Source organism: Meriones unguiculatus, chromosome X, assembly GCF_030254825.1.
Source record: "Meriones unguiculatus strain TT.TT164.6M chromosome X, Bangor_MerUng_6.1, whole genome shotgun sequence".
Classification (NCBI taxonomy): domain Eukaryota; kingdom Metazoa; phylum Chordata; class Mammalia; order Rodentia; family Muridae; genus Meriones; species Meriones unguiculatus.
Genome location: NC_083369.1, coordinates 98,005,597 through 98,032,940, shown reverse-complemented (window position 1 = coordinate 98,032,940; position 27,344 = coordinate 98,005,597). Strand labels below are relative to the sequence as shown.

Below are 27,344 nucleotides of genomic sequence, written 5' to 3'. Positions count from 1 at the left end.
AGATAACTCAAGAAATGATCACTGAGTCTCTGACCTGTCATAATTTTATAAAGAAGCAGTCTCAGAGATTCAAGTAGCTTTCTAAAAGTGCTCAGTGGCAAACAGGACTAGGACTCTGACCTCCTAATAGTTATTGCTTCTCCCATTATACTCTACTAACCTTCCAACTGACTCAAGGACAGGAAGACATTTTTTTTTCTGTCAATATGCATTGAGCATCGCCTTTGAAGCAGACTTCTGCAGCATTCCTGTTCTCAACCTACATAGTTGGGTGTTCTGTTTGTTTGTTTGTTTGTTTGTTTGTTTGTTTCTTCTGAGACAGGGGGCTCTTACATACAACAGGCTGGTCCCAAATGTACTCCCTAGCTAAAGTCAGACTTCAATTTGTGATCCTACTGATTGCTGACTTTTTCAAGTTCTCCTGCCTGTCTCTTCCACTTTCCACCCCTCCCCTCATGCCCTTTGCACTCTGTCCCATTTCTTGTTCGCTAATTATCCACCCTTTCATTATTTCATGTTTGTGTAATTTATGGTTTGCTTTCCCTGAAGGGAATGTAGACTTAAGAGCAGGGTGCCGTTGGGTCAGTCTTCCTGCCGATTCTTAGGAGGAGTTGACGTAGCCACAGAAACTAATCAAGCCAGGGTGGTCTCAGGGGTAGGGAAAATAGTAAGAGAATGAGGTTGTTTAGCCTGATGACACAAAGACTCAGAAAAAAAAATATCATCACCGTCTCTTTTCAAAGGCCCTTAGGGGTGACATACAGAAGGGGTTCGTCTTACTCCGGGTAGAAGGAAGAAAGGTTGCAGGGGGTACAATTTGTGTCAAGGCATTCATTATGCTTGTGAACACTGAAACTTGGATTCTGTCCTCATGACTGATTTCTAAGTGCTGTGAGAGTAGCTTTATTTTGTTTCTTCCTGAATTATATAGCACAGTGTATGTTTTGTCACTCAGCATACACGTGACTAAAGGAATGTCACTTCACTCAGCTGACCCTCGAGTTACTCTTGAGATCTAAACTTAAATATTACTTTATCAGAAAAATCATCTCCAGTCCTTGTATTACCAGATTATGGGGCCTCTGCTATCACCCTGGGGAGAACTCTTACATCTTGGTTATAGGTTTTATATTTTTGCATTTGAAGTTATTACTTAAAATAAATCATGTCCCCACTAAAAATCAAGTAGTCCTTCTTATATTGTGATCCCCAAGTACCTCAAGAGATGGCTGACAATGTCTTCTGTAAAGTACTTGGCACAAAACCAAGAGTGCTGTTCAGCTGGTTGCTGCTACCTCCACTTTAAGTGGCTCAACATGTGAGCTCAGATCCTTTCAACATACAAGGAGAATAAAAAAAGTTCAGCTAAGTAAGGTAACTGGTCAACAACATGCTCAGTACCAGGGCCCGAGTTTGAACCTAATTCTGTATAACCCTAAAGCCTGGGTTTTCAAAACACTACGCCTACTTTTATGAATACAAAGCCATTTTGATCACATAGTCTGGCATGAAAGATAGCCAGAATCTGGAAACAACCCAGATGTCCCTCAATTGAGGAATGGATACAAAAATTGTCATACATTTAAACATTGGAATACCAGTCATTAATTAAAAACAAGAAAATCATGAAATTTGCAGGCAAATGGTAGGAACTAGAAAAGATCATCCTGAGTGAGGTATCCCAGAAGCAGAAAGACACAGATGGTATATACTCACTTATAAGTGGATATTAGGCATATAATATAGGATAATCATACTAAAATCTGTACACCTAAAGAAGCTAAGCAAGGAGGACCCTAGGTAAGATGGTCAATCCTCATTCAGAAAGGCAAATGAGATAGACATCAGAAGACGGAGAAAACAAGGAACAAGACAGGAGTCTCTCACAGACGGCCTCTGAAAGACTCTACCCTGCAGGGTATCAAAGCAGATGCTGAGATTCATAGCCAAACTTTGGGCAGAGTGCAGGGAATCTTCTCAAAGAAGGGGAAGATAGAAAGACCTGGAGGGGACTGGAGCTCCACAAGGAGAGCAACAGAACCAAAAAATCTGGGCACAGGGGTCTTTTCTGAGACTGATACTCCAACCAAGGACCATGCATGGAGATAACCTAGAATCCCTGCACAGATGTAGCCCATAGCAGCTCAATCTCTAAGAGAGATCCCTAGTAATGGGAATAGGGACTGTCTCTGACATGAGGTCAGTGACTGGCTCTTTGATCACCTCCCCTTGCGGGGGCGGGGGGCAGCCTTGCCAGACCACAGAAGAAGACAATGCAAATAGTCCTGATAAGACCTGATAGTCTAGGGTCAGATGGAAGGGGAGGAGGACCTCCCCTATCAGTGGACTGAGGAAGGATCATTGGAAGAGAAGTGGGGAGGGTGAGATTGGGAGGGGACAAAGGAGGGGACTACAGCTGGGATACAAAGCGAATAAATTGTAATAAAAAATTCAAAGGCTAAGAAGCAATATAACAGAGTGTAAGGCAGTGATGCTCATCAGCAAGCTCTACCCATAGACTGAACAAGATATAGGAGAAACCCTTGGCTAAGGGTGTCAGAATGTCTCCATCCAGAGAGACTTGTGGAAGGCAGCCAACAGGGCAGGAAATGCGGAACAGAGCCGAGACCTCATGTCACACCCTGTCCCTATGGCAAGCAGCTGGTGGGCAGCAGGTTTGAAAGCTACAACTCCCTGCCTCAACTTCAGGTTGTACTACTTCTAGATTAGTATAGAGCCTGTGCCTAGAGCCAGGAGGGTAGTGGTTAATAAACTGGATGTTTGATGTTAAGTGCCGTACTCGCAGCTCTCCAGAGGCTGGGACAGGAGGCTCAATTGTTTCAAAGCCAGAAGAGGCTACAGACTGCATTCAAATCCGGGCTGACCTTTACTGCAAGGTCCTGTCTCAAAAACAAAACAGCAGAAGCTGGACTTTTGGAATCAGGCTGAGGCTGGATTTGAGTCATAGTTCCACGGGTGACCAGTTCCGTAAACTCTGCACTTTTGTCTCAACTGAAATATGAGGGTACACTCATGTCAAAGAGTAAAACAATAAAAATACCTTGTAAACACATTACCTGCACCTAAGAGGGACTCAGAAATACAACTATTATTAAAATTTGCAGTTTATTTTTAAGCCTCAATCCTGTACCATCTTGATAAGGGTTTCCTGCCAAGAATTTTCAAATTAATTCAAAACATCTACCCTTTCACATCCTTGTATTCTAACACTAACTTAGGTTAACTGAGGTACTTGCTCAAATCTAATACATGGCTCTGTGTGGTAATAAGAACAAGTTGGTTGCAGGTAAGAGCCTTGGGTGTGGGTTATCTCCCACCTGTGCACATCAGAAAATGAACCCTAAGAAAGCTGGAGTGGATAATAATACAACATACCTGACAGGATAATATGTACCATTAACCAGATTTGACAAAATTGTTGTTGGCAAACTCTGTTATGGCTATTCTTGGTTATCACCTTGATTATATCTGGAATGAAAACCCAAATGGCTGGGCACTCCTGTAAGGGACATTGATTAAGTCATTTGAAGTGGGAAGACCCACTTATTTTTTTAATTAAATTTTTATTTTTTTTAATATTACAGTTTATTAACTTTGTACCCCAGCTATATCCCACACCCTCATTCCCTCCCAATCCCACCCTCCCTCCCTCATCATCCTTATCCCTTTCCAAATTCACTGATAGGGGAGGTCCTCCTCCCCTTTCATCTGACCCTAGCTTATCAGGTATCTTCAGGACTGGCTGCAAAGTCCTGTGGCCTAGCAGGACTGCTCCTCCTTCGGGTCGGGGGGAGGAGGGAGGTCAAAGAGCAGCCATTGAGTTCATGTCAGAAATAGTCCCTGTTCCCCTTACCAGGGTACCCCCTTGGATACTGAGCTACCATGGTCTACATCTGAGCAGGGAAGACCCACTTATAATCTGAATCTTTGAGGTGGGAAGATCCATCTTTAATCTGGGCCACATCTTCTGCTGACAGCCTATAGAAAAGACTTAAAAGAAGGAAGCTTTTGCTCTTTGCCAGCTTGATTTTGCTGGCAAGTCCATTCCTTCTCTGGTATTAGAGCCTATTTCTTCAGGATTCTGGTGTATACCAAACACCAGCTGAAGACATCCAGCCTCATGGGACTGAACAACTACAAGACTCTTAGACTTTCCATTGGTAGACAGCTTTTGTTGTAGTATCTGGACCAGCTGGAACCAAACCTGTAAACCATTCTACATATACATATATATCTGGGATTTATGTGTGCGTGTGTTATCAATTTGACTACATCTGGAATTAACTAAAACCCAGATGGCTGGGAACATCTATGAAGAATTTTTTTCTTAATTAAATCATATAAATTCTATAAGTTCTATTCCTCTAGAGAACCCTGACTAATATAAAGTCTAACCCACAAAACATCTTATGTACAAAGAGAGACATGCCTTTACCATGAAGGACTATTCATGTGGTCATGCTTTGCAGGCAAGCCTGGAACTGCCTTTCTACCTAGCCTAATCCCCACAACTCTCCCAGCCGCTGTACAATGGAATTGTTTTTCACGACATTTTCTGCTGTTGCACTAACAGGCTACAAATCAATGTAATGGAACTTGATGGTTCTGACCAGTGTTTCTTAAATGGTACAATTGTGACCATAAGGAAATACATTCACCCTTATCCCTAAGCACCTCAACTCTGTCACCTCATAAGTTAACTTCTGTCAAGTTTCTTTTTAAAACACCAGTCCTCCCCCTTTTTCAGTATGCATATAGGTAGAAAAATAAATGAAGTCAGCATTCTTTATGTCTCTCTAGAATATGCTGTGACTCAAATAACAGTGAATGGTTATTTGCAAGGCTATAATTTTTTTAATGACAGATTTTCCTAAAAGAAACCACTATAACATCTTTCCAAGCACCCCAAAGGAAAACAAAAAGCACATAAAAATTAGAAGTCTAGTACTTTAACAGCACACTGCTAAAAACAGACTAGGATAAATGCCAAAAGATCTTGAAAAATAACTTTGAGGGATGCAATGTTCAAGTCAATCAAACATGTAGATTCCATGAACAACAGAAAAACAGGTCCAAGAGCAGTTCACTCATGCATGATGGTAACTCAGACTGTACTTCTTCAAAGTTCATTCAGGTGCTTAATTACAATGGCTGCCTCAACAGAGATGGTTTTCTCTTTGCATGGGGATGTGTACACAGACGAGTGAGGAAGAAAATCTTTGAATACATAATGAATACGTATGCACAACAACGTTGGTTGGTTCCCATTGATAAAGTACTGAAGGCAGATTTAGTGGACTCAAGCGTTACCAGTTTCCTTAAGGAGAAATCTTAGGCATGCTGAAAAGAGACAAATTACATAATTTGCCATGCTAATTATTTATAGCCATTTTCATAAAGTGAGCTCAGTAACCTGACAGAATAAAAAATACAATAGTTAAATTACAACTTGAATAACTTTGTGGGTCAATGATGTTGACATTCAAAATCCCTCAAACATACATTAACAAGAAATTATTTACTGCATGAAGAGCCACATATCATATAAAACGTACACTTCACAGGAGGAGTTCCTGCATAGCAGGAAGTCACTACCACTACATAACAAATGGCTATGCCAACAGTCAAGGCTGCCATGAAGGGTACAACGTGAGATTCCCTTAAAATCTCAAGGAGTGTTTACAATGGCACAGAACCCTTTTGAGAGTAAGCGCATATTTTGTTTGGGAGAGTATATTTCAGTGGAAAATTTGAACATCACATATATAATCAATTTTCTAATTAGGTTAGATTTAAGGCAATTCTACTCAGACCTGGGGGGGGGGGGAAATCCATAAAATTTGTATTTTTCTCCTAAATCATGAACAGGTCAGAATCAGCATCAAGTGTTCAATGTACCTTTAGGTATATGTCACATTACAAAATAGAAACCACTTTCATACTATGGATATGAAATGAAACTTTGTCCTGTGCTCTTCCTCAAAAACCGTCAAAAACAACACATGGCAGCTTGAGTGTCTATTATTAAAAGGTAACACTGCCATGAAGACTACTACCCCCACTTTACACAAAAGAGTCCCTTCAAAGATGCTGCAGAGCACTGTATCTCTCTTACGGCTGCCTTGGGCGTAGTACAGAACAATCGTGGGCTCATAAATTACCTTTCAACAGCAACTATTGACTAACAAGTAACCATTCAACACCTTGAGTTTAAAAGGTTTACATTTTGCTCCTGTTTGGCTGCTAAAGAGCAGCGATTTAAATTGATATATATATATATATATATATATATATATATATATATATATATATAGAAAACTTCTGGTGACAAGGCTTGCTATACACACAAACAACATAATCAAAAATGAAGCGGTAATGACATTTCCTACTTCAACTTATCTGGTATAGGATATTTACATATTTGGGAAGAGAGACCTCCAACACCACCATCTTATGCCCCACGTGCACTTGCTCCAGCGCCCCCCAAATGTAACAAGTGCCCTGAAGTATATACACCTGTACTTTGGCTAAGCCAGCTGGATGCAATTCCGATGGTCTTGGTGTGAAAGAAAAGAAGTAAGGTCTTGAAGGTTATTTGTAGCCTTCTTTCTCAGAGCATCAATGTACTGTAGTCAAGAAATCTGTTCTTTCACATCAATGGGGTAAAAAAGGCCCCCACACTTCAGTCCCCATTCTGAATGGGGTGAGATCAAAATGCCATCAGCTCCTTGCACCACAAAGGGCCACCAGAGAAAAGGGAAAGAAAGAAGTCACGACAAAGGCAGCAGCAACCAACAAAAGTTTTCCAACAAAGCAACCTCTCCTCCCTGGGTTCCCGAGGGAGTAACAGCTCTCCTTCCCTCCCCCTTCCCTGCCACACACAAATTCATTCACACCACAAGAAGTTGGTACTCCAGTTAAGTGTAAGATAAATATAAGAAAGGGTCAATCCATCACTTTTTATACTTTAACTGAAACATAAAACTAACAGAACACACAACATCACTGTGAAAGAAACTTTCTAAAACAGATCCGGCCAATGTAGTGCAGCCAGCAAAACTAAACAGTTTGTTCACAATCTGCCTTGTACAGGGTATTTGTATTCTTCCTAGGCCATATAAATAGCATTTATATAGCTTACACATTCGGAGACATGCACTAGGACTTGTAGGTAGTACACATTTCTTCACAATCACATGTGCAAAGTTTACAAAACCACTAAATGAGTATTAGAAAGCTTAGGCTGGACTGTGTCTTGTGTCGTCTAATGAATTTAATGCAGGTTCTGAGTCATCCATTGGAAGAACCAGGCGAGTTCCACGAATGACTAGTTCGTGGTCACCAAATGTAAGCTCCCGATCCAAGGCATCTTCAGAACTGTTGCCCATAAATCTCCTTGGGGCACTGGCTGTTGCGGAGTCAGTGTTCACAGTAGAATCCCCATACGTCAAACTGATATCACCATCATTGAGAATAAGATCGGAGTCATCATCTTTCAATTGTTCCTGGTTCTAAATACAAACAATATAAGGTTTAAGAGTAGTTAAGCAATGCAAGAATCCAAGCCAGGTAAGATGGTAAGGTAAGCCTAGGTCTTCAGAGAACCATTTCCAAGAGGAGATAATCTGACACCCCCAGATTAAAATGCCTCACTGGTAGCTCATCATATTTGGGATAAAATGTAAAGTCCTAACCTTGACTTAAAACACAATGTGATTTGTTCCTTTCAGCTTTGTCTCCCATCCCCAGCTGCCTCTCCCGCTCCAGCAGCCCCTCACTGTGCAGGGTGGACTGAAACACTGACAGCTATCCCACTCTGCCATCTTTCTTGTACCTCCCAGCCATTAAGCATGCTCTCCCTTCTACCCCTCTCAAGTCACTCATCTCTGCTCATGACTTTCTCCTGGCAGTCTTCTTTTTATGTTTCATCTCTACATTAGGTGTTCACTGTGTGTGCTCCCATAGCATTTGGTCCTGGGCCCTTTGCCTGCAAGTAGCACTCAATCCTGCACATTACCAGTTTGCCCTCATAGGTCTTAAAAGTCATTTCTCTGGGGCCAGGGAGCGGGGGATCAGAAAGTAGGATTAAGATACAAAACTAAGTGCTTCCTATCCCAAACACATAACACGTTATGGGACATGGGGGCACATGGAAACTTTCACCACACAAATGTTTTCCAGGTAAGCATTTCTTCTAATGGAAAAAGGTTCCAAAAAAGTATACTTAATACAGTTCTATAAAATGTGGGGAGGGGAGTTAACAATATATAATCTTATTTGGCAAAGAAAAAAACATATATGTGGATATAGAAATGTTTGGAATGTCAAACTCCATAATGGAGTTTGCTGGTGAATTTTATGTATGTATCTGTGTGTGTGTGCGTGCACGTGCATGACTGTGTGTCTGTGTCTGTGTGTGTATATGTTTCTCCTGTCAGAAATTTACTATTGCTAGAAATTTGTTAAATACGCAAAGATTAAAATAAAAATTCAATTGAAAAGGTAAGTCCATAGCCACCAATCAGCTGAAATCAATTCCTGCTAATGTATAACTAGTAACAACAAACCTGACTACTGTCTGCCATTTGGTTGAAACAAAGCTCTGTGGCTCCTTTGCAGGTCAGTGGGGACTCTTTAGCACTTTCTAATAAATGTTTTCTTTATATTTGAGAAAAAATGTAAAAGGTGTATACCTTTTAATCTAATAAAATCAATTCTACATACTTATAATTTATATCTTTTAATTTTTATTAATTAAAGTTTATGCACTTAGTATCCCACCTGTAGCTCCCTCCCTTCTCCCCTCCCAATCCCACCCTCCCTCCCTCATCTCCACCCATGCCCCTCTCCCAGTCCACTGAGAAAGGAGATCTTCCTCCCCTTCCTTCTGACCCTAGTCTATCAGGTCTCATCAGGAGAGGCTGTATTATCTTCCTTTGTTGCCTGGTAAGGCTGCACCCCCCTGAGGGGGAGGTAATTCTGCATACTTATAATTTATATCCTTCAACAAATTTGTATGTAAAAGTATATTAGTAAAACAGACAGTCACTGTAAGTGACTGTTTGTAATAATATAAACAGCACAAGCACACATGCATAGAGAAAAGATGCAAAGTGGTGATGAAGGCAGAGACTAGGCTAAAGCATCTAAATATCACACAATGCCAAAGATTGACAGCAAAGCATCAAAAGCGATGAGAGAGAGATCTGGAGGGAACCAATCCTGTCTCTATCTTAACCTCAGAACTGTAAAGCCATTTAGTTGTTAAGCCATTTAGTCTGTCATTGGATTCCCAGGAAACTCATACAATGATGTATTGCTACATATCACAGGATACATAGTTGTTTTATTTTCATTTGTGGGTTTTTAATGGTTGTTGCTGGCAGGTTTTTTGCTTGCTTTTGTTGTTTGAGATGGGGTCACAATTTATGTATCTGAGGATGAGCTTGGAATCCTGGTCCTACTGCTTCTACCTCCTAAGTGACTGGATCACAGATCTGTGCCACCATATCTGGGACAGCAAACACACACACTTACACGTGTGAGCTTGCACACATGCACAAACATACACAGAGATATGGAACCTCTGCCTGAGCCAACAGCACCCCTATGCAGTCATGTGGCCCAATGGAAAAGAACAATGCTTGCATGCAGAGCCTGGGCCACATGGGAGGGAGACAAGGCAGCATGGAGTATTCTCCCCACATTACAAACAAAACTGTCAAATGCACAGTGACCCAAAACAAAGCTACTTACTACTACCCTTGCCCAGGTGCTACCCTTACACTGCCTGTGGAATCTGCCCTAACAAACTGCAAAGGAGGACCTAATCAACCAAAAGTTCCATGTCTATACTGCTTCCCTACAACTTCCCACTAACCTGGCATTCTAAATGTTACACTAAAGAAGTCACCAATTATTTAAACATGGGAGAGAAAAGACACCATATGTTAATATTTTATTATTTACTTACTCTTTGTACAGTTTTCTGCCTGCATGTACGCCTACATGCCAGAATAGGGCACCAGATCTCACTATAGATGGCTGTGAGCCACCATGTGGTTGCTGGGAATTGAACTCAGGTCCTCTGGAAGGGCAGCCAGTGCTCTTAACCCCTAGGCCATCTCTCCAGCTGTGTTTACATTTTAGAATCCAGACTAGTTTTATATATTTCACTTTCTGCTTGGTTGTAATATTTACCAAACCATCAATCATGTTAGTAAATAGGTAAAAATATATGGAATCTAAATTCTGTCTAGCTGTGTCTATATCCTCCACCCACCTGGACCAGGTATGGATGCACTTCCCTAAAATCCCAAAGTTACAGGTGTTAAATCACAGGACATCTGTTGTAATTAACAGACATCAAAATAGTCCAACAAAGCATAGTATGATGTGGCACACCCATTTCTACTATGATTTTTTTCCATTGGAGGAAAAGCTCCACAATATCACATTTTTCAGTTTAAATAAATGTAACTGAATCTAAGAAAAATTGTTTTGAGAACCCTCTCAACTGAATTGTGATAAGCCTAATGAAGACATGGAAATGTACACACATACTGTTGATGTCAGGCCATATACTGCAAAGAAATTAAAGCTGGCATGGAAACGGGACAGCTTACTAAAATCACCTGTTGTAAGATAAGGAACTGGTTTGTTTTCAAAAGGTGTTATTTTCTACTTTAAAAAATATGCTAAATTCTCTCTCGTGGGTTTTATACCTCAAAGACCAAGAAATTCAAATCAAAATAAAATAAAACCCATAGAATGGCTAAACCGTACTTGCTAAAGAATTCAGTTAGTACATAAAAGCCACTTACTTTGGAGCAAGTTTGTACATGCCTGTAACCTCAGTTTGAGGCCAGCCTGGGCTATCCTGCAAGAACCCACCTCAAGACAACAGCAGCAAGTGAATAAGTAAGTAAATAAACAAACAAACGCCACTTACCTCATATGCTTGGGGGCTGGTGAGGCACCTGGCAACAGGCCCGCAGCAGGCTGGGAGCGTGGTAGTGAGAGGAGGCCCACTGTGGGTCAGCAGAGGCTTCAGGTAGCTGTGCACACATAGTTAAGGAAGGGCTGTGCCCATTTTTTCCACATATTTAAGGGAACAGTGAAGTTGTGTTGTTGTTACACCGGTACTGGGGAGCAAACCCAGGGCCTTGCCTGTGCTATCCAGGTACTCTACTTACTCCTAAACTACAACTCAGCCCCAAACAATACACTTCACGATGTTACTGCCACCACACGCTGACCACATGTGCAAGCTCATCTCATTGCCATATCACCGCAGCAAGGCAGCAAAGGGAGAGGTTTTTTTTAAATCTTGATTTAACAGAGAGGGACACCGATACAGAGAGTGGTCAATGATCCACCTGAAGTCACACGATTAAGGAAATGGGGACACATCTGCTAGCTGACACTGATCTGACTTTAACTCATGAGACTATTACATGACATCCTATTGCTTTGCTGGTTTTAGAGATTGAGGAAACATATGTTCATCCTGAGTTTGGTACTAAAGAAGATAAGGGAAAAAGTAAAAAATAATGGTGTTCAGAGGGAAGAATAAATACTGCAGTAGCGTATACTAACAGGAACAGCTTTGATCATTTATTATGGATTCTATGGATGCTCTGACTTGAATTTCTGTATCATGTTGTTTCACTTCCTACAAACCACGAAGGAAGTGAAGGAGGAAAGAAAAATGAAATCCCAAGACTTCAAACAAACAAAAACTATGTATCACGAATTCCTATATCATTGATCCTCTTTTCAGCAGATTTGGTAACTCATGGTAACTAGAAGAAAAAAAAAGAGGAAAACACAGAGAAAAGAATGGAGAAACAATAGCTACATATCACATTCCTTACGTTATAAAATGAAAGCCTGGGGCATGTAACTTGTTGATGGAGCACTTGCCTATCATGCTCAAGGCCATGAGTTCAATCTCCAGACCTCCTGAAAAGCTACTAGCTATACATAGTGGTGCACACTTATGCTTCCAACACTCAGAAGGCTTAAAGCAGGAGGAGCATAAGTTCAAGGTCAGACTGTGCTACATAGCAAGCTCACCTTAAAAACAAATTTAAAGACAAAAGATTGACGCTGGCAAGATGGTTCAAGGGTGAAGGCACTTGCCAACAAATTCTGAGAAACTGAGTGCCACCCCCCAGGAACCACATGGTAGGAGAGACCCAACTTCTGCAGTTGTCTTTCGATCTCCACAGCACCTTCCTTCTCCTGACATACATACACAAAATACATAAATAAGTCTTTAAAAGACAACATTAATGCATGCCTATATTAATAAATTCTGTATAAAGATTGAAGACAGATATAATAAATTCTCATAATACTGAATATAAAAATAACTAAGGCCCTGTCTAGTAGTACTGAACAGAAAGTTTTTATATCAAATTACCAAACAAACTAGCAAAAGAAAACTTTAAAGAGTTCTGTGCTTAGCCAGGCAGTGGTGGCCCACATTTTTAATACTAGCACTTGAGAGGCAGAGGCAGAGGCAGAGGCAGAGGCAGAGGCAGAGGCAGAGGCAGAGGCAGAGGCAGAGGCAGAGGCAGAGGCAGAGGCAGAGGCAGAGGCAGAGGCAGAGGCAGAGGCAGAGGCAGAGGCAGAGGCAGAGGCAGAGGCAGAGGCAGAGGCAGAGGCAGAGGCAGAGGCAGAGGCAGAGGCAGAGGCAGAGGCAGAGGCAGAGGCAGAGGCAGAGGCAGAGGCAGGCAGATCTCTGAGTTTGAGGCTAGCCTCATCTATAGAGCAAGTTTCAGGACAGCCAGGACTACAAAGAGAAACCCTGCCACAAAAAACAATACAAACACACATAAACACACACACACACACATGCCCTGTGCTTATTAGAAAAAATAAGAAAAGGCTGAGCATGGGGAAACATGCCTGTATGCCTAGCACTCAGGAGGTAGACCTAGGAGGATCACAAGTTTAAGGCTAGCCTGATGATGCATAAATCAATACCCAAGATGAAGACAGGTTTATTTAGAGCCTTTTTTTTTTTTAGCATCAGAAATAGAACCTTCATGAAAGGGAATGCTCAGCACAGGTAACATAACTAGGCAGGCTTTGTCAATAACAACAAAACAAGGACTAAGGCTTATCCAATTATGCACAATGCCCTAGATCTGAGCCCCAGTTCACTGAATTATGGTTATACACAACCTTCTTATGGTTAAATTACACAGATGCTCAGTGAAGGAATAAAGGCACAAAAAGAATAAGCATGATGTATTTAAATCAAAATCAAAATCAGGTATAGCTAATTCATGTTGATGGCACTCAGAATTAGAGTTCCTCTTCTTTTGGGTATGTTAGGAAAGGTGTTACTGATTGAAGAGAACACAGAGCACCTTCTGTCGTGCTATAAATACTTACATATATATTTATATGGACAGTAGGTACACAGGGATAGATGCTGGTCAAAATCAATAAACTATATTTTTAAAATTCACATACTTCACTGTATTTAAATTACAATTCTTATTGTAACAATCTGGCTAAATAAACTAACTAAAATCTAGACTGATGAATAATTAATTCTACCATGGCTGTAGGTGTTAAAATTATTAGAGTTTAGTTTTGATGTTTACTCTTACAAGATTATATAGTAAAGGAAATTCTTTTTCTAAACTGGAATCATTTAAATTATTTTGTGAATTATGTAGAAAATATACATTTTATTATAGAAAACTGAAAAATGTTAAATAGGAGGAATGAAAAAGCTCCAAGAGATATGGTAATGGCTCATATCCAAGATGCTGGTAATGGAGCCAAAAATGACATAATCTTTAAACAATTTAAAAAAAACTCAGGCCCTCACTCCCTAATGGGAACCTTAATGCTACAGATATGCTTGAATTTTTGTATGCACACAGTAATTTCATTTTAAAGTACTTGCCAAAGAATGGAGAAGAAAATCCAGCAAACAGAATATAGTAAATGGTTCTAATCATGAGGGCAAGTGTGTTCTTCTTAAACATTCAAGGCTTCTATTGCAAAAGCATTATTAACAGAGTGTTTGGAAAGATACACTCTCCCCTCACCCCGGCTTCTTGGACAGTGCAGTAACAAGCACACTGCATTTCACTTCTCTCTAGTGCTCCCTCCTAAGGCTTCCACCCAAGCAAGTACACCAACAAGCAAAAAATTCCTTTCACAGGATCCTCCAAATTAGCCCAAGGACATCAAATAGTAAAGTTTCCTCAATAGATAAATCTATATCTTAAAAAAAGAGAGAGAGAGAGAGACTAACCCATGCCATTTAGGCTCTGGATTCTCTCAATAACCAGTGCCTACTGGTTCCCAAGATTTGCAGAGGAACTCATTGGTGGGAAAGCCCTTTTCCACTACACTGATGGAGAGAGTTACCTTCTGCTCTGAGGCTACAGCTGCAGTTCATTGGTGAAGTACATGCTTGGCATGCACAAGTTGCTAGGCTCCTCCATAGTACCCAACTCCAACACACACAGATATATGTTGGTTCTCACATGTGCACACATATGGGCACCGACTTGTTTCATTAAACTGTACCTACCCATGGCTATACTATCATGCTTTATCATTAAGGATACTTATGATCGAAGTTGTACCACATCCGAAACAGCCAGGCACTTTCTGCTTTGGTAGTTCTCCTTTCATTTTCAGGAATACCCTGCAGACAGATGATGCATAAATCAATACCCAAGATGAAGACAGATTTATTTAGAGCCTTTTTTTTTTTTTTTAGCATCAGAAATAGAACCTTCATGAAAGGTAGTGCTCAGCACAGGTAACATTAGAGATTCAGTGGCTTGTATACTGCAGCTTTGGTGTGGGAAATGGAAATGCTTTTCTAAGCAACTCTATGACCAAGGCAACATGACAATTTATTACTCTGTTACCACTTAAAAGTCAGCATGGGATCAATTAAAGAAAAGGAGGTCATGAATTTGAGGGGGAGAACAAGGAGGGAGGGTATATGGGAAAGGTTAAAGGTTAGAGGAAAGTTGAAGTGGTAAACAATATATAATTATATTTTTTAAAAAGATCATAAAAAATCAGGGTGGGACCTAAGAACATGTCTCTGTAAGAAAAGTACTTGGCATGCAAGCATGAAGACCCAAGTTCAAATCTTCAGAACCCACCTGAACCCAAGCATGGCAACAACTCTCTGTAACTCCAATGTTAATAGAGTGAGATGGGAAGAATCTCTGGAAGCTCATGGACCAGCTAACCTGGTATACATAGCAATCAACATCAAGGAGATCCTATTTTACTATACTCAAGGTTGCTCTGACCATATGTACTGTGGCACATGCATGCCTGTGTATACACATACACACACAAACACACATACACATACATATTAAAGAAAAGCCAGCAGGGACTCATTCACCTTCTCCAGTCTGAAAGACTTGCACTGTCCACACAGTGGCATGTACAAAAAGAAACACCTCACCCTATCTTTAGAGAGCTGTGTCATGGACTTCAAAAATAACTGGCATTTTCAAAGCTGCTACTAGGTTCAGAACATGGTGGCAAATGAAAACAAGGACATTTTATGGTAGATCTCACTGGCCAGGAGGGAAAACTAACACAGCAAGCAGGCAGCTTCTAGATAGCTTACAAAAATACCAGCTGTCTTTATTTGTAATATGTTATGCTCAGTAGTCAGGCAGTTAGGCTATCTAGCCCAAGTCCTGGCTCCCTGACATTAACTAGTTTGGGCAAAACTCCTTCCTTCTCTGGGACTGAATTTCTTCATGTATAAAGTACAAGCATTACAGGTTCCCCAAGGCCTTTTCCAGAACTAATGTTCCACGGTTTTGTGATTTACTAAGGACACAGAGTCTAGAATCTGGGTTTTGTCTACTTCCTGCCCTCTCTAATCCCAGAATAGCTCACATTCCCCTCAACATGTGTCAACACATACATTAAAAACTATGAGAATATCTGAGAACAATGCATGTACTCACAAGCACAAAAGAACTTCTGAACTTGCCTATACATCATTAAGTTTCTTATGCCTTCACTTCCTATTTTCTTGTTTAATTTTTGGTGCTAAGGATAGAAGCAGGACCTCAGGTAAACTAATAACACATTCTACCAATGAGCTTTACTCCTAGCCCTTGGAAATGCCTTGTTTTTACATTTTTGCTTTCACTTCTTTTAAATTTTATTGCTACTTCTGCTGCGGCTGCTGCTACCATGGCATGTGTTAGGGGTTATCTTCTTTCAGCGTGGGTTACAGGGATTGAACCTAAGTCATCAGACTTGCTCAGCAAGCACTTTTACTCACCAAGCCACCTTGTTGGCCCTGCCTTCACTTCTTATAAAACAAATCATCTACAGATCTTAACCATTTAACTACTATGCACACAACCCCAAGCTCCATATGGACTACAATCTTCATAATGGACATAAGCATTACTGAGTAAACAACGCAAGTGAGATGTCCATAGGGGTTTTAATTGTTTTAATTGTATTTATTTTTACCAGTGTGTGTGTGTGTGTGTGTGTGTGTGTGTGTGTGGTGTATGTGGAGGTTTGAGAACAACTTTGTGGTGTCACTTCTTTCATTCCACCTTTACACGGGTTCTAGGGATTAGACTTAGGTTGTCAGGCTTTTCCAGCAAGTGCCTTTACCCACTGAGCCATCTTGCTAATGTTTCTACAAAGGGTTCTGAAAGTGATGGGAAAATATGCTTTCTGCTTGCCACAATTGGTAGTCACCTATCTGGCTCTTTCTATACTTTTCCTTTTTATGACAGGGCTAACAGGGTTGCATCAAAGTAATGTTTTATCACAGAAGCACTGAGACACTACGAGCTTTTGTAACTGTCCCAGAAGCTTGGAAGGATGGGAAGGAATATAATCTGGTTTATCCAGGGAATTGTACTTTAAGATTCTGACCATAAAACAGGCAACTACTTACTATATCACATACATACACGCATAGTCATCACTCAAAATTAGCATTTGGGAAATTAATCAAGTAAACATTTTCATTTAAAGCATCCACACACCCTGAAGAAAAACACTGAGGAAGAGAAACACTGCCCCAATTGCTCAATAAGCATGATTAGATAGTTTCACAAACAAAGCTGGCATACTGCTCTCATGGAAACATTGTTAGGATGATAGAAGGGGGTCCAGTTACAGGAGACTTCAGGGTAATTGCTAGATATTAGCAATTATTTCAGAAAATAATAAGAATTATGTTTCAAGAGATATTTTTCATCTTCCAAAACCTCATTTGAAATTTCTTATCTAATGTGTAATAGAGAATCACTTATTAAGTGGTGATTAGAAAACATTAAAAAGAGGGTGGAAAATACCCAAAAAGGGGATGTGGGGGGGTTAGTCTCACAAGGGCAGACAGCTATATTTTTCTTGGTCCACAAGACTGGCAATCATAGGAGGAACTGAGGAACTGAAGAAGTGAGGAGCTGTGTTTAAAAGGCTGAGGCTTAGAGTAAGAGAGTATAACCCCCAAAACATTCAGGGGAGACCAGCTAGAGACTCAGAAGCTTCTAGGCAGTTCTCAAGGGCAGCTGTTGGTCGTCCAATTTGAAAGCTACACAGGAAGAGCAGCTGGAGTGGGGCTGACATCAGAGACAAGCCTTCATGTGCAACTAGAGTGGAAAAAGGCTCCCTGTACAGAGCGGTCACTTGAACACCCAGGAACACTTAAGAGCCTATTATCCTTGGTGGCAGAAACCCAGATTGGCCAGAGATAGGAAAGCTGTCACCCTTGATAACCACTTACTGCCTAAACTATGGCTCTGTTTCTATGGAGCAGTGAGAAAAGCCAGAAATGATGTCAGTTAAAAGCCGAGGCAAACAAAACAGTATCAAAAAAGGCATGAAGTCAAAGAGAGACAGTTTTCTTTCCAAATGACTGAACATTGGGCAGGAATGCCATGGACAACACAAGCACATATTTACCAAGTGTTCTTGGTCTGAATCAACACCAACCCTAAAGAAAAAACACAAAGAGCAAATGAGATTTTTTAAACCCAATAGAAGGTCTATTCACATATATACATTGTCAGGCAAATACTTTTCTCAACACAAAAGCTCCAGAATGGTTAATGTTCTCTCTCTTCTCTACAAGTTGGAATGGACATTTCTGGCATCTGCCATGTTCTTTAGTAACAGCTTTGGGTCTAAAGCAAGCAGGGCAGAGGTTCTATTCCTAAAAACCACTTACCAGTTTCACTAAAATAGCACTTCTTCTCTGAATGTCAGCCCACTCTAAGCAGTGAGGAAGAGAAACACTGCCCCAATTGCTCAATAAGCATGATTAGAGTTTCACAAACAAAGCTGGCATACTGCTCTCATGGAAACATTGTTAGGATGATAGAAGGGGGTCCAGTTACAGGAGACTTCAGGGTAACTGCTAGACATTAGCCTTGGTTCTTCATAATTCTGTGTACCTACATGAAATTCCTTCTTTGGACATCCCAGGATTGTCAGTTCTCTAAGCCTTCTCTCTAGTCTCCAAACTTGCCAACTCTGTTCTTTCTCCCATCCTGCCTGTCAGATCTCCTCTTCTGGACATCCCTGCTGTTCCAGCCCCCATTCTGACTCATGGGTTCTGTTGAGTAAGCCTTTCCAGCTGCCAGGCTCTCCCCTCCGGGGTTAACTCTGTAAAGCATGGGACTATCTAGTTCACTGCTTCACAGAGCTTCTGAGAACAGTTCACAAACCTGAGGGCCAAGTCTAAAGTCCTTTGTAGGACACTCAAAACTCACTACACACTAGTGCACACCCCTTACTCCAACGTGCTTTTCTACCCCCCACTGTCAGCCTTTTCTTCCATGTGCCCTAACCCACTTCTCTCCCCAGATACTTGTCAGCTCCAAGGGTCGATACTTTTTTTTTTTTTTTTTTTTTTTTGCTCACACCACTCATTCCCTCAGGCTGTAATTTGTGTCCCCTCACTTTTCTACTAACTTGTCAAGTGCCAAAGTAGCTGTTCTATGAGATGTCCACACAGAATCATCTCCCCTTTGTGCTCCTACAGCACTTTCTAAGTTCTTTATTATAAAACACACCACAGTACAGTATAGTTATTTACCTGTCCGTCTCCCCAAAAAGACTGTGAGCTCCTTGAGGGTAAAGGCCATGTCTCAATTCAACTCTGTATCCCCAGAGTCTAGCATAGTACCTGACACACAATAGGTGCTCAAATGTTTATTGATTCAGTTACCAACTACAGACAGCACAGACAACACAGAAGTACAAGGAGCTGTAGCAACAACATCTGCAAAGACAACACTGAAAGGAGGAAAAAGATCCAAGACTACATCTGGAAGGCAAGGAAGTCAGAGTCAAGTATTTGAAAACAGGTGGCCATGACCGGATTCGAACTCAAAGGCTCATTTTCACTTTGTTAAAACTGGCCAGACACACATTGAATTCTAACCACATTTGTGCATCTCAAGTGACATCTAGTGGTCAAGATGAGAGAACACTTAGAACATTCAAAAGGGCACATTATCCAAAACCAATGTAGTAAACATTTACAGAGCACTTATTATTTGCCAGGCACTGCACTAGGCACAGGGCATAGACATGAATTGAACATGGTCCCTGTCCTCAAGGAGCTCACAGACTAGTGGAGAAATAGACCCAACTACAGCAGACTCCCAAAGAGTTTGCTGTTAAGGCAGGATGGGGCTGGGACTACTCCTGAATAATTTCTACCTAGGTGAGTTCAATCAGGTTATGTGTCCCGAAGGACCATAGAAAATGAAGCTAATTATCACCCCAAAGTGTTCCTGCAAGGACTAAATGAGAAAAATGTACTGAAACCATTGAAAGTGCTTGATGCATCACTAGCGCTAAGTGGTAGGTAGCTCTTCTAGCAATACCATATTACAAGGATGAATGGGATAATTGCTGTGATGGACAGACCCAGTGCTACACAGCAACTCCAAGAAAAAAGAGTGGGGGAGGAGGAAGGTCACTGTGTCAATTCTTGAGAGTGAAAGAGAATGCCAGGCCGAGCAAAGGCTCAGAAACAAAGAGATGCAAAGCATGTGTGCTAACTAAATTACAGACAGCCAAATGTGACTGTTAAAAATTATGTGAAAGAATTCAAGCTGATTAATTCACTGCTTCTAAGACAGAGGGGCATGATCTTTTTACACTGGAAATTAGATCATGTCATTCCCTTCCTTTAATGTCCTCAAGGTTTTCACTGTATTTTCGTATCCGAAGTCTTCAATGATCCTGCAGTAGGAGGGCCAAACTACAGTCCTCGTGCACATCCAGTGGTAAATAAGGCCTTTTTGGAATTCGGCCATACTACGTGATTCTATAGCTCTTGTGGCTGCTGCTTTCACACCAGATATGGGGAGCTGAGACAAAGATCATACAACTGGGGAGGTCAAATACTTTTCCTCCTGGTCCTTCACAGGTAGTTTTCAGAATCCTGACCCCTTAGGGTCTTGTCCACTTTTTTTTTTTTTCTACTTACCATTTGATCATTCTCACCATGTAAGCTTTTCTCTGTGTCAAACAGGCCACATCTGCTCCTGCCTTGGGGCCTTTGCTGCTGATTTTTCCCTCTGTCTGGACTGCTCTTCCTGGTCATCGTTGAACTGGCAGGGTCTTGCCACTCAGGCAGACTGAGCTTAAATATAACCTCTCCAAGAGACTGTCCCTGGCTTCTTCATATTAATATACCCCATTTCCAGTCACTATCACAGCACCTTGATTTCTTTCACATTTAGTAATAACATCTAACACTGTCATGTTCATTTATTTCTTTATTATCATTTTTCCCACTAAATGGGAAAAAAGACTTTTTTTCTTTCTTTTCTTTTTCTTTTTATATTTTCTTTCTTTTTTTTTTTTTAACTCACTGTCCTTTTGAATATGGTTACTTAATTTTAGCACTACTGACATTTTTGGCCAGATAATTCTTGAATTGCAGGTCAAGACAAGAGTCTATTCTGTGCCCTGTAGGATGCTTAACAGGATGCTGACCTTTGCCAACTAGACAGCAATGGCAGCCCTTTCTCCTAGTTTTGGCCATCAAACAATTACTCCAAATATTTTCAAATATCCCCTGAGGAGACAAAATAATCTGCTAATACCCAGTGAGTTGGTGGCTGAAACAAGAGTATCTATGACACAGCTAGTGCTCAGTGGATACTGACTGAGTAGGTATGTCAAAGGTATGCTTGAAATCTTGTGCAAAGAGCTTTGCAGAAATTAGCTCACCAAATCCTCCCAACTCCAAGAGATAGGTGTCATGCTGCAGATGTAAAAACTGAGGCTCTAAAAAGTCAAAGGCCTTGCCCAAAATTAAGGAGGGATCAAGAATGAAAAGGTTAAATTTTTGTGCACAAATGAAAAGGTTAAATTTGTGTGCACACAAGTCTTCAGTGGTCCCAACTCATCAACAACTTCATGATTATACACAAAAATGAGAGGGAAGGAAAGAGACGCTTAAAATATAGCCTATGCCTTTACTCCCAAATATAGGTAGAGAGGATAAGACAACGTCTAGGCTTTAAATGTCAATATAAAGATAAACTAATAATCATTACAGCATTAGTAAATGCCACAAATATACTGATGTTTTCTATTTATGCTAATTATTAATAATTTAGTAAGAGTTAAAATAAAGATATAAGATTACTGATATAACTATTAGGTAAATATGATAACATTTTAAGCCAATAGTTTAAAAATTAAAGCAATAATGTGAATTATATTGTAAAAATTAAGACTGTTTCACAGCTGTTTGACATGCTAGTCTTCACTGCATTAAAAATATCCAGTAAGGACTATAAAAATATATAGTCTTGCTTAAGGGTGGAGGGACATGTGAGGGGCTAGAGGAAGGTACCTAGGACTGGAGGGAAGAAAGTGATATGCTTCTACTCCAACTAAAAACATGTTTTGAAAATTAACACATAGCATTTTTCACAAACAGCCCAAACCACTGCAATAAAACAAGAAACCAAGAAGTAGTCTAAGACAAAATGGATATAACTAGGCCTCCAACTGTGCTGCAAGGCAAGCAAGATGGGGCCAGCCAAAGAGCTTTCAAACCTAGTGATGTAGATAAAACTCAGTGTGAGTAGGTGGGATTTTGTTTCCTCGTTTGAGGAGGATGGTAAAACAGGGAAATATTGTTTGTTCTGTGTAGAGAGCCGTGAGGGGAACAGAACTGATTCTCTATTGACGAGTATTAGTTCTTCTAAGCTATCACACGCTTTGTTTTACTCTCCCTGGAAGAGTCTTTAGTTATAAGCTTTAGAGAAAAGGAGTTTAGTCCTTTCAAAGTTTACCACATTAATTTCTTGAAGTACCATTGTCTGAAGGCACTAAGCAGAGGCTACCATTTAATTATCTGTCTGATAGTGAACATTTAACAACCTTTTTTAAAGCTCTTTTTTTTTTTTTGTAAAACAGTTACTATTATTAGATAAACATGTTAAACACACTTAACAGAATGTCTGGCACATAGTAGGTGCTTAATTAATGTCAAGTCCTCCTATAAGTAATAAGTTGGGTTAAAGAAAAGTATTGGACTTATAAAAGCATATGCTGCATTACATTATCTAGTACACACAAAAACAGCATAACAATTAGAAGAAAGGGATTTGAATAGTAAAGAGAGATTAATACATTAACAACATTCACTGTATAATTCAGTGCTAGCTTATCTTTGCAATAATAAAAGGCATAATAGAAAGTTAAAGAAACAGGTGACAGATTCTCTAAGAGGTGAAACACTGTTTTCCGAATGAGGCATACATGTCCTGGAAGTTTGATAACTCTTAACACCTATGAAGTTTCAGTCAAACACAGAACTACAAACTACAAAGGCTTCAGACACAAGCTGCTGTATCCATGGAAACAAATGCAGAACTCCAGAGAGGCAAGAGATATTTTAAACTGAACACATTAAGCAGGACACACTGAAGACCATTGACTACTGGATTTTGGCCTTTGTTGGCTTGTTAGGTTAGAGATGGTGCTGATCACAAAGATGAAAAGGAAAGCTACTGTCTAGTATCGATTAGCGTTGGAGTAAATGGGACACACACTGCCGAAGAATCGAATCTGGTAACCTAGTCAAAAGCCTTAAATACATGCATAGCTTATGGATCAATTAATTCCACTTCTGGAAATGAATCCTAAAGAAATAATTAAACAGGAGCATGGTGGCACAGTGTCGTCAGAGCATTCATCTGGTAATAGTAACAGTAACAGCAAAGCCCTCAGATGGAAATAGCCAAAGCCTAAAAACAATATAAACTACTACAATAGGAATAAGCCAGGATACATACAGCTGTTCATATAATATGAAGTTATTTACCAGTGCAAATGTCCACTTTCTTCCATTATTACATTTCAAAACCAGGATAAAAGAGCACTTTAGTGTTGCCCATTTGCTAAAATGTATAAAATGCATAGCAAAGGTCTGGAATGCTAATCTTTCAGAATGGTAGCAATGCTTTTCATTTCTTTTTCTTGCAGTTTCATTTTTTCCTATAATATGTACTTTTTAGGGGAAAAAAAACTTAGATTTCCCACAGTTTAGAATCTTCTCATGACTAAAAATAAAAGTAAAGTGAATTAAAATGGAATATGAAGATGAGGTCCTCCGTTCCTACTTACCTTATATGCAAGCACGACAGCATGGCAGTGGTACCACCACCAAACACCCACACAGTAAAAAACACAATCAGGAGTGTGGTGCTGAACATCATTTGTCGTGCATAAGTGGCAGTATCTCGAATGGCCAAGGCAAATGCCATTGCACCACGGAGGCCTACAGGGAATACAAAAGTACTCATTGTCAATGCAGGCTATATAAACTCAAGAGATATAAAACATAACCTCAATACTTAAGAAAATATATATACAAATATGAAATAAATATTAACACATGTAAAGAATAATTGACAGATTTAACATAAAGTACTGGCTTTCGTTTTCAGACAGGATTTTGCTAATATAGCCCAGGCTCTTCTCAAATTCCAAATACCAGTGACCCAAATGCTGGGATTGCATGTGCCTACTACCACACATTGATCTCTTAATAATTCTTTAAAATGTGGTAACTTATGTATAGTTAATTCAGCTTAAAATGTTTTGGCAATGCATAGAAAGGTATGGCCACTGCCACAACCAAGACAGAGCATTTTACTCTTCCTGTGCAAATTACTTTGTGCCGTCTCTTAGCTCAACCTCTTCACCACCCTGACCTGCTCTCCATCACTAATATTGTATGTGCGTGTTTTAAATCATTATATCAATAAAATCATACATGTAGAATTTGAGACTGTCTTTTTTCATCCAACATAACACTTTTAAGACTCATCTATGCCACAATGTAAATAAATGTTCTTTTTATTATTTAGTAATTTTCCACAGCATAGATTTATCAAGTCCTTCCCTGCCCCATTTTCCCATTGAAAGACGAACAAATGCCAGGTCTCCTGATTCAGATCATGTAATCCCAGTTACATGGGAGACTCAAGCAGGACAGTCACAGATAAATCCAGGCTTCCTTGGACTACAGAAAAAGTTCAAAGCCAGTCTACACAACTTAGATCCCATGTTAAAAAGCAAAATGTTTTGTTAAAAGGAAGAGGCTGAAGGGATGTAGATATAGATGATATTGATATACATATTTTAATGGTAGAGTATTTGCTTAGCATGCATGAGGCACTAGCTTCAATCCCCAGTACTGAAAAAGGGAAACAAGTAAACTAGTTTCATGGTTTTGGCAATTATGGATAGAACTGCTATCAACATTCACTTGCAGGCTTTTCTGTAAAAAATGTATTCACCTTTAACTTCTTTACTTTGTGTGACATATTTTGGAACCAAAGTTTCCACAGAAGGGAATGGGAGATGATAAGGAACGTTTTCTATTTGAGGATGCAGTCTCAGTGTTTCTGACACAGCACTTCCATCGCAAGCATGAACAGTAGATTGGTGGGGGCAGGGGGAGATAAGAGAGAAAATTGAAACTTACCAGCAAACATCATCATGTGTTGAAAATTTGATCCAATCTTACTTCTTCTACCCAAATTAAGTAAGAGAGACAAGGGGTAAATATTAGCAGCTCTTCCCAAGAAAATAGCAATCTGAAATTATTAAGGGGTTAAGGATCATTTCTTTTACTACTGGTCATTTAATCTATACATTCAAGGAGGTGAGCAAGGACACTGTCTATTGTGTTTACAGAGCAGCTGGAATAGTCAGGATGATTTAGGAACTGTCCTTTTGATTTTATTTCATTTAAATGAATTTAAATTAAAATACTCATGCTTGGTTAGTCGCTACCAAACTTGATAGTGTATGTCCAACATGTAGGAAATTCATTAAGTGAAGGAAAGAATGCATAAATGAGAACTTTCTTCATTACAGCATCACAAAGTCATTCAATTCTACTGCAGTGCTGATAGGAAAAAGAGTCTAGCTAAATGCCCTCTTCCTTCCTAAGAACATACACAAAAAAGGGCAGCTTTGTCACTTTATGCTGATGAACTTCCTGCAAAGGCCTGCTGGCTCTCACTAAATGTACACTCATTTCCAATCTTCAAAAAAGGTCAGATTTCATGTCAGTTCAGATGGGACTTCACTAAGAAACAATTTTGGTGTCTTTTTCTCCATTCATTGTCTACAGAAACCTGTGCTTTGCAATTGTAAATTTTACTGCAGGGTTCACAATGTCATCCCCATCACATTTCCTGAAAGGATTAGAAAGGGAAATGTAATATTAAAAACAAAGTAGCATGGTTGAAATAGTGCTGATGTAATTACTGTTAAAAGACAGTGCAATTGTAAGGCCAAGGGCAAAAGGAACTGCAAGTGAAAATTATATTCTCATTAGCTGGGCATTAGAGGTAGAATCAGGAGGGCAAGAATTCAACATTGGCATTGGCTGAAGAGCGAGTTTAAAGCTAGCCTGGGTTACCTCGGACCCCATCTGAACAATAACAAATGAAAACCACCAAAAGGAGAGAAAAGGATATGCTGTTTGATGGAGTTTTTTATGCTGTTTTCCAGGGAAATAATAGTTAACAATATTAGCAGTCTAATGTAGCCATGTACCACATAAGAGTTCATGCAAAGAAAGAGTGCTTATACCATGGTGGTCCCATCTAAGTATAATGGAGCTAAAGGGTCTTATCTTATTGCCTAATGACATTATAATATTATTCATGTGTCTATGCTGATGCTAGCACAAACAGACGTACTATACTGCCTTTCGTACACAAGAACAGCATATACAATTATATGTAGTACATAAAATCTGGTAATAAGGGACTGTTACTGGTTTACATGTTTACTATCATACTGTCTGACATTATTTTAGTGCATTCTTTCTACTTATCACAAAAAAAAAAAAACTGGGCATGGAAGATTGCTCAGTAGGTAAATGTGCTTGCTACTAACTCTGACAATCTTAGGTCATTTCCTGGGACCCACATAGTGGAAGGAGAGAATTGAGTCTTGAAAGTTGTCCCCTGATATCCACTTGTATCCCATGGCATGCGTTAAAAAGTTTACTATGAAACAAAATGCTGTTATACCAGCAACAGCCCTATATATCTCATCTTTATTGAGTGTTCTAACTGAACCAACAAGTTCCTCTCAATAACTGATTTACATCATGTAGGTTTATGTAAATATATTCTATGATGCTCACACAATAACAAAACCACCTGGTGACACATTTCTCCAAACGTAACCCCACCTTTAAGCAGCACATGACCATCTACATATACTGCAACCAAACAACTAAATAATTGGATGGAAGGTGCCAGCAGTCAGGTTTTTTTTATGGTTAGGACAGAAGTGTACGACCAACAAGGGAAGATGGTTGGCTGATATTGGTAATAGGTTATAGTTGGAGACATCAGTACAACCTCATGATGGAAAAGGCAGACAATTACAACCCAAAATACTTATGGCTGTATGTGTGTGCATGTGACTTGTTATATACGTGGATAGGACTTCTATTGACAGGGTCTAGAAAAAAGAATATTTGGTGTCCTAAGCACACCCAAAGCTCAAATCTTGGTTTCCTAAACCATTTTTCCCAACAAAAGGAACCAGAGCTCTTTAGAGAAACAGACAGTTCTTAGGCTAAAGCAGAAAATGCACAAAATTAGGAGAAGCATTTTGCAGCTCCAGAAAGTAAGAAAGTGGTATAAACATCCCCAAACTACAATGACAAGGCATGTCAAATGGAAGTGGTAATCTACGGAACAAGCTCCTAATGGTTAAAGCTGGGACAGTCTGAACAACAAAACTTAAAAATGTTG

The 27,344-nt window shown here is 39.9% G+C and overlaps 1 protein-coding gene across 2 annotated transcripts in view; it reads right to left on the bottom strand.

The window, feature by feature from the left end:
- Positions 1-4,852: 4,852 nt before the first annotated feature.
- Positions 4,853-27,344, bottom strand: part of Slc9a6 (solute carrier family 9 member A6) — a 66,586-nt gene continuing 44,094 nt past the window's right edge. The window contains exons 11-17 of one of the 2 annotated variants that reach the window (XM_060375455.1): positions 25,046-25,157; positions 23,680-23,833; positions 19,115-19,204; positions 17,980-18,010; positions 14,625-14,704; positions 10,973-11,078; positions 4,853-7,532 (exon numbers count right to left, since the gene is read on the bottom strand). In XM_060375455.1, coding sequence (XP_060231438.1) covers positions 7,260-7,532; positions 10,973-11,078; positions 14,625-14,704; positions 17,980-18,010; positions 19,115-19,204; positions 23,680-23,833; positions 25,046-25,157 — 846 coding nt within the window. In that variant the 3' untranslated portion in view covers positions 4,853-7,259. The remainder of the gene's footprint in view (positions 7,533-10,972; positions 11,079-14,624; positions 14,705-17,979; positions 18,011-19,114; positions 19,205-23,679; positions 23,834-25,045; positions 25,158-27,344) is intronic. The other variant, XM_060375454.1, reaches the window with a different exon arrangement.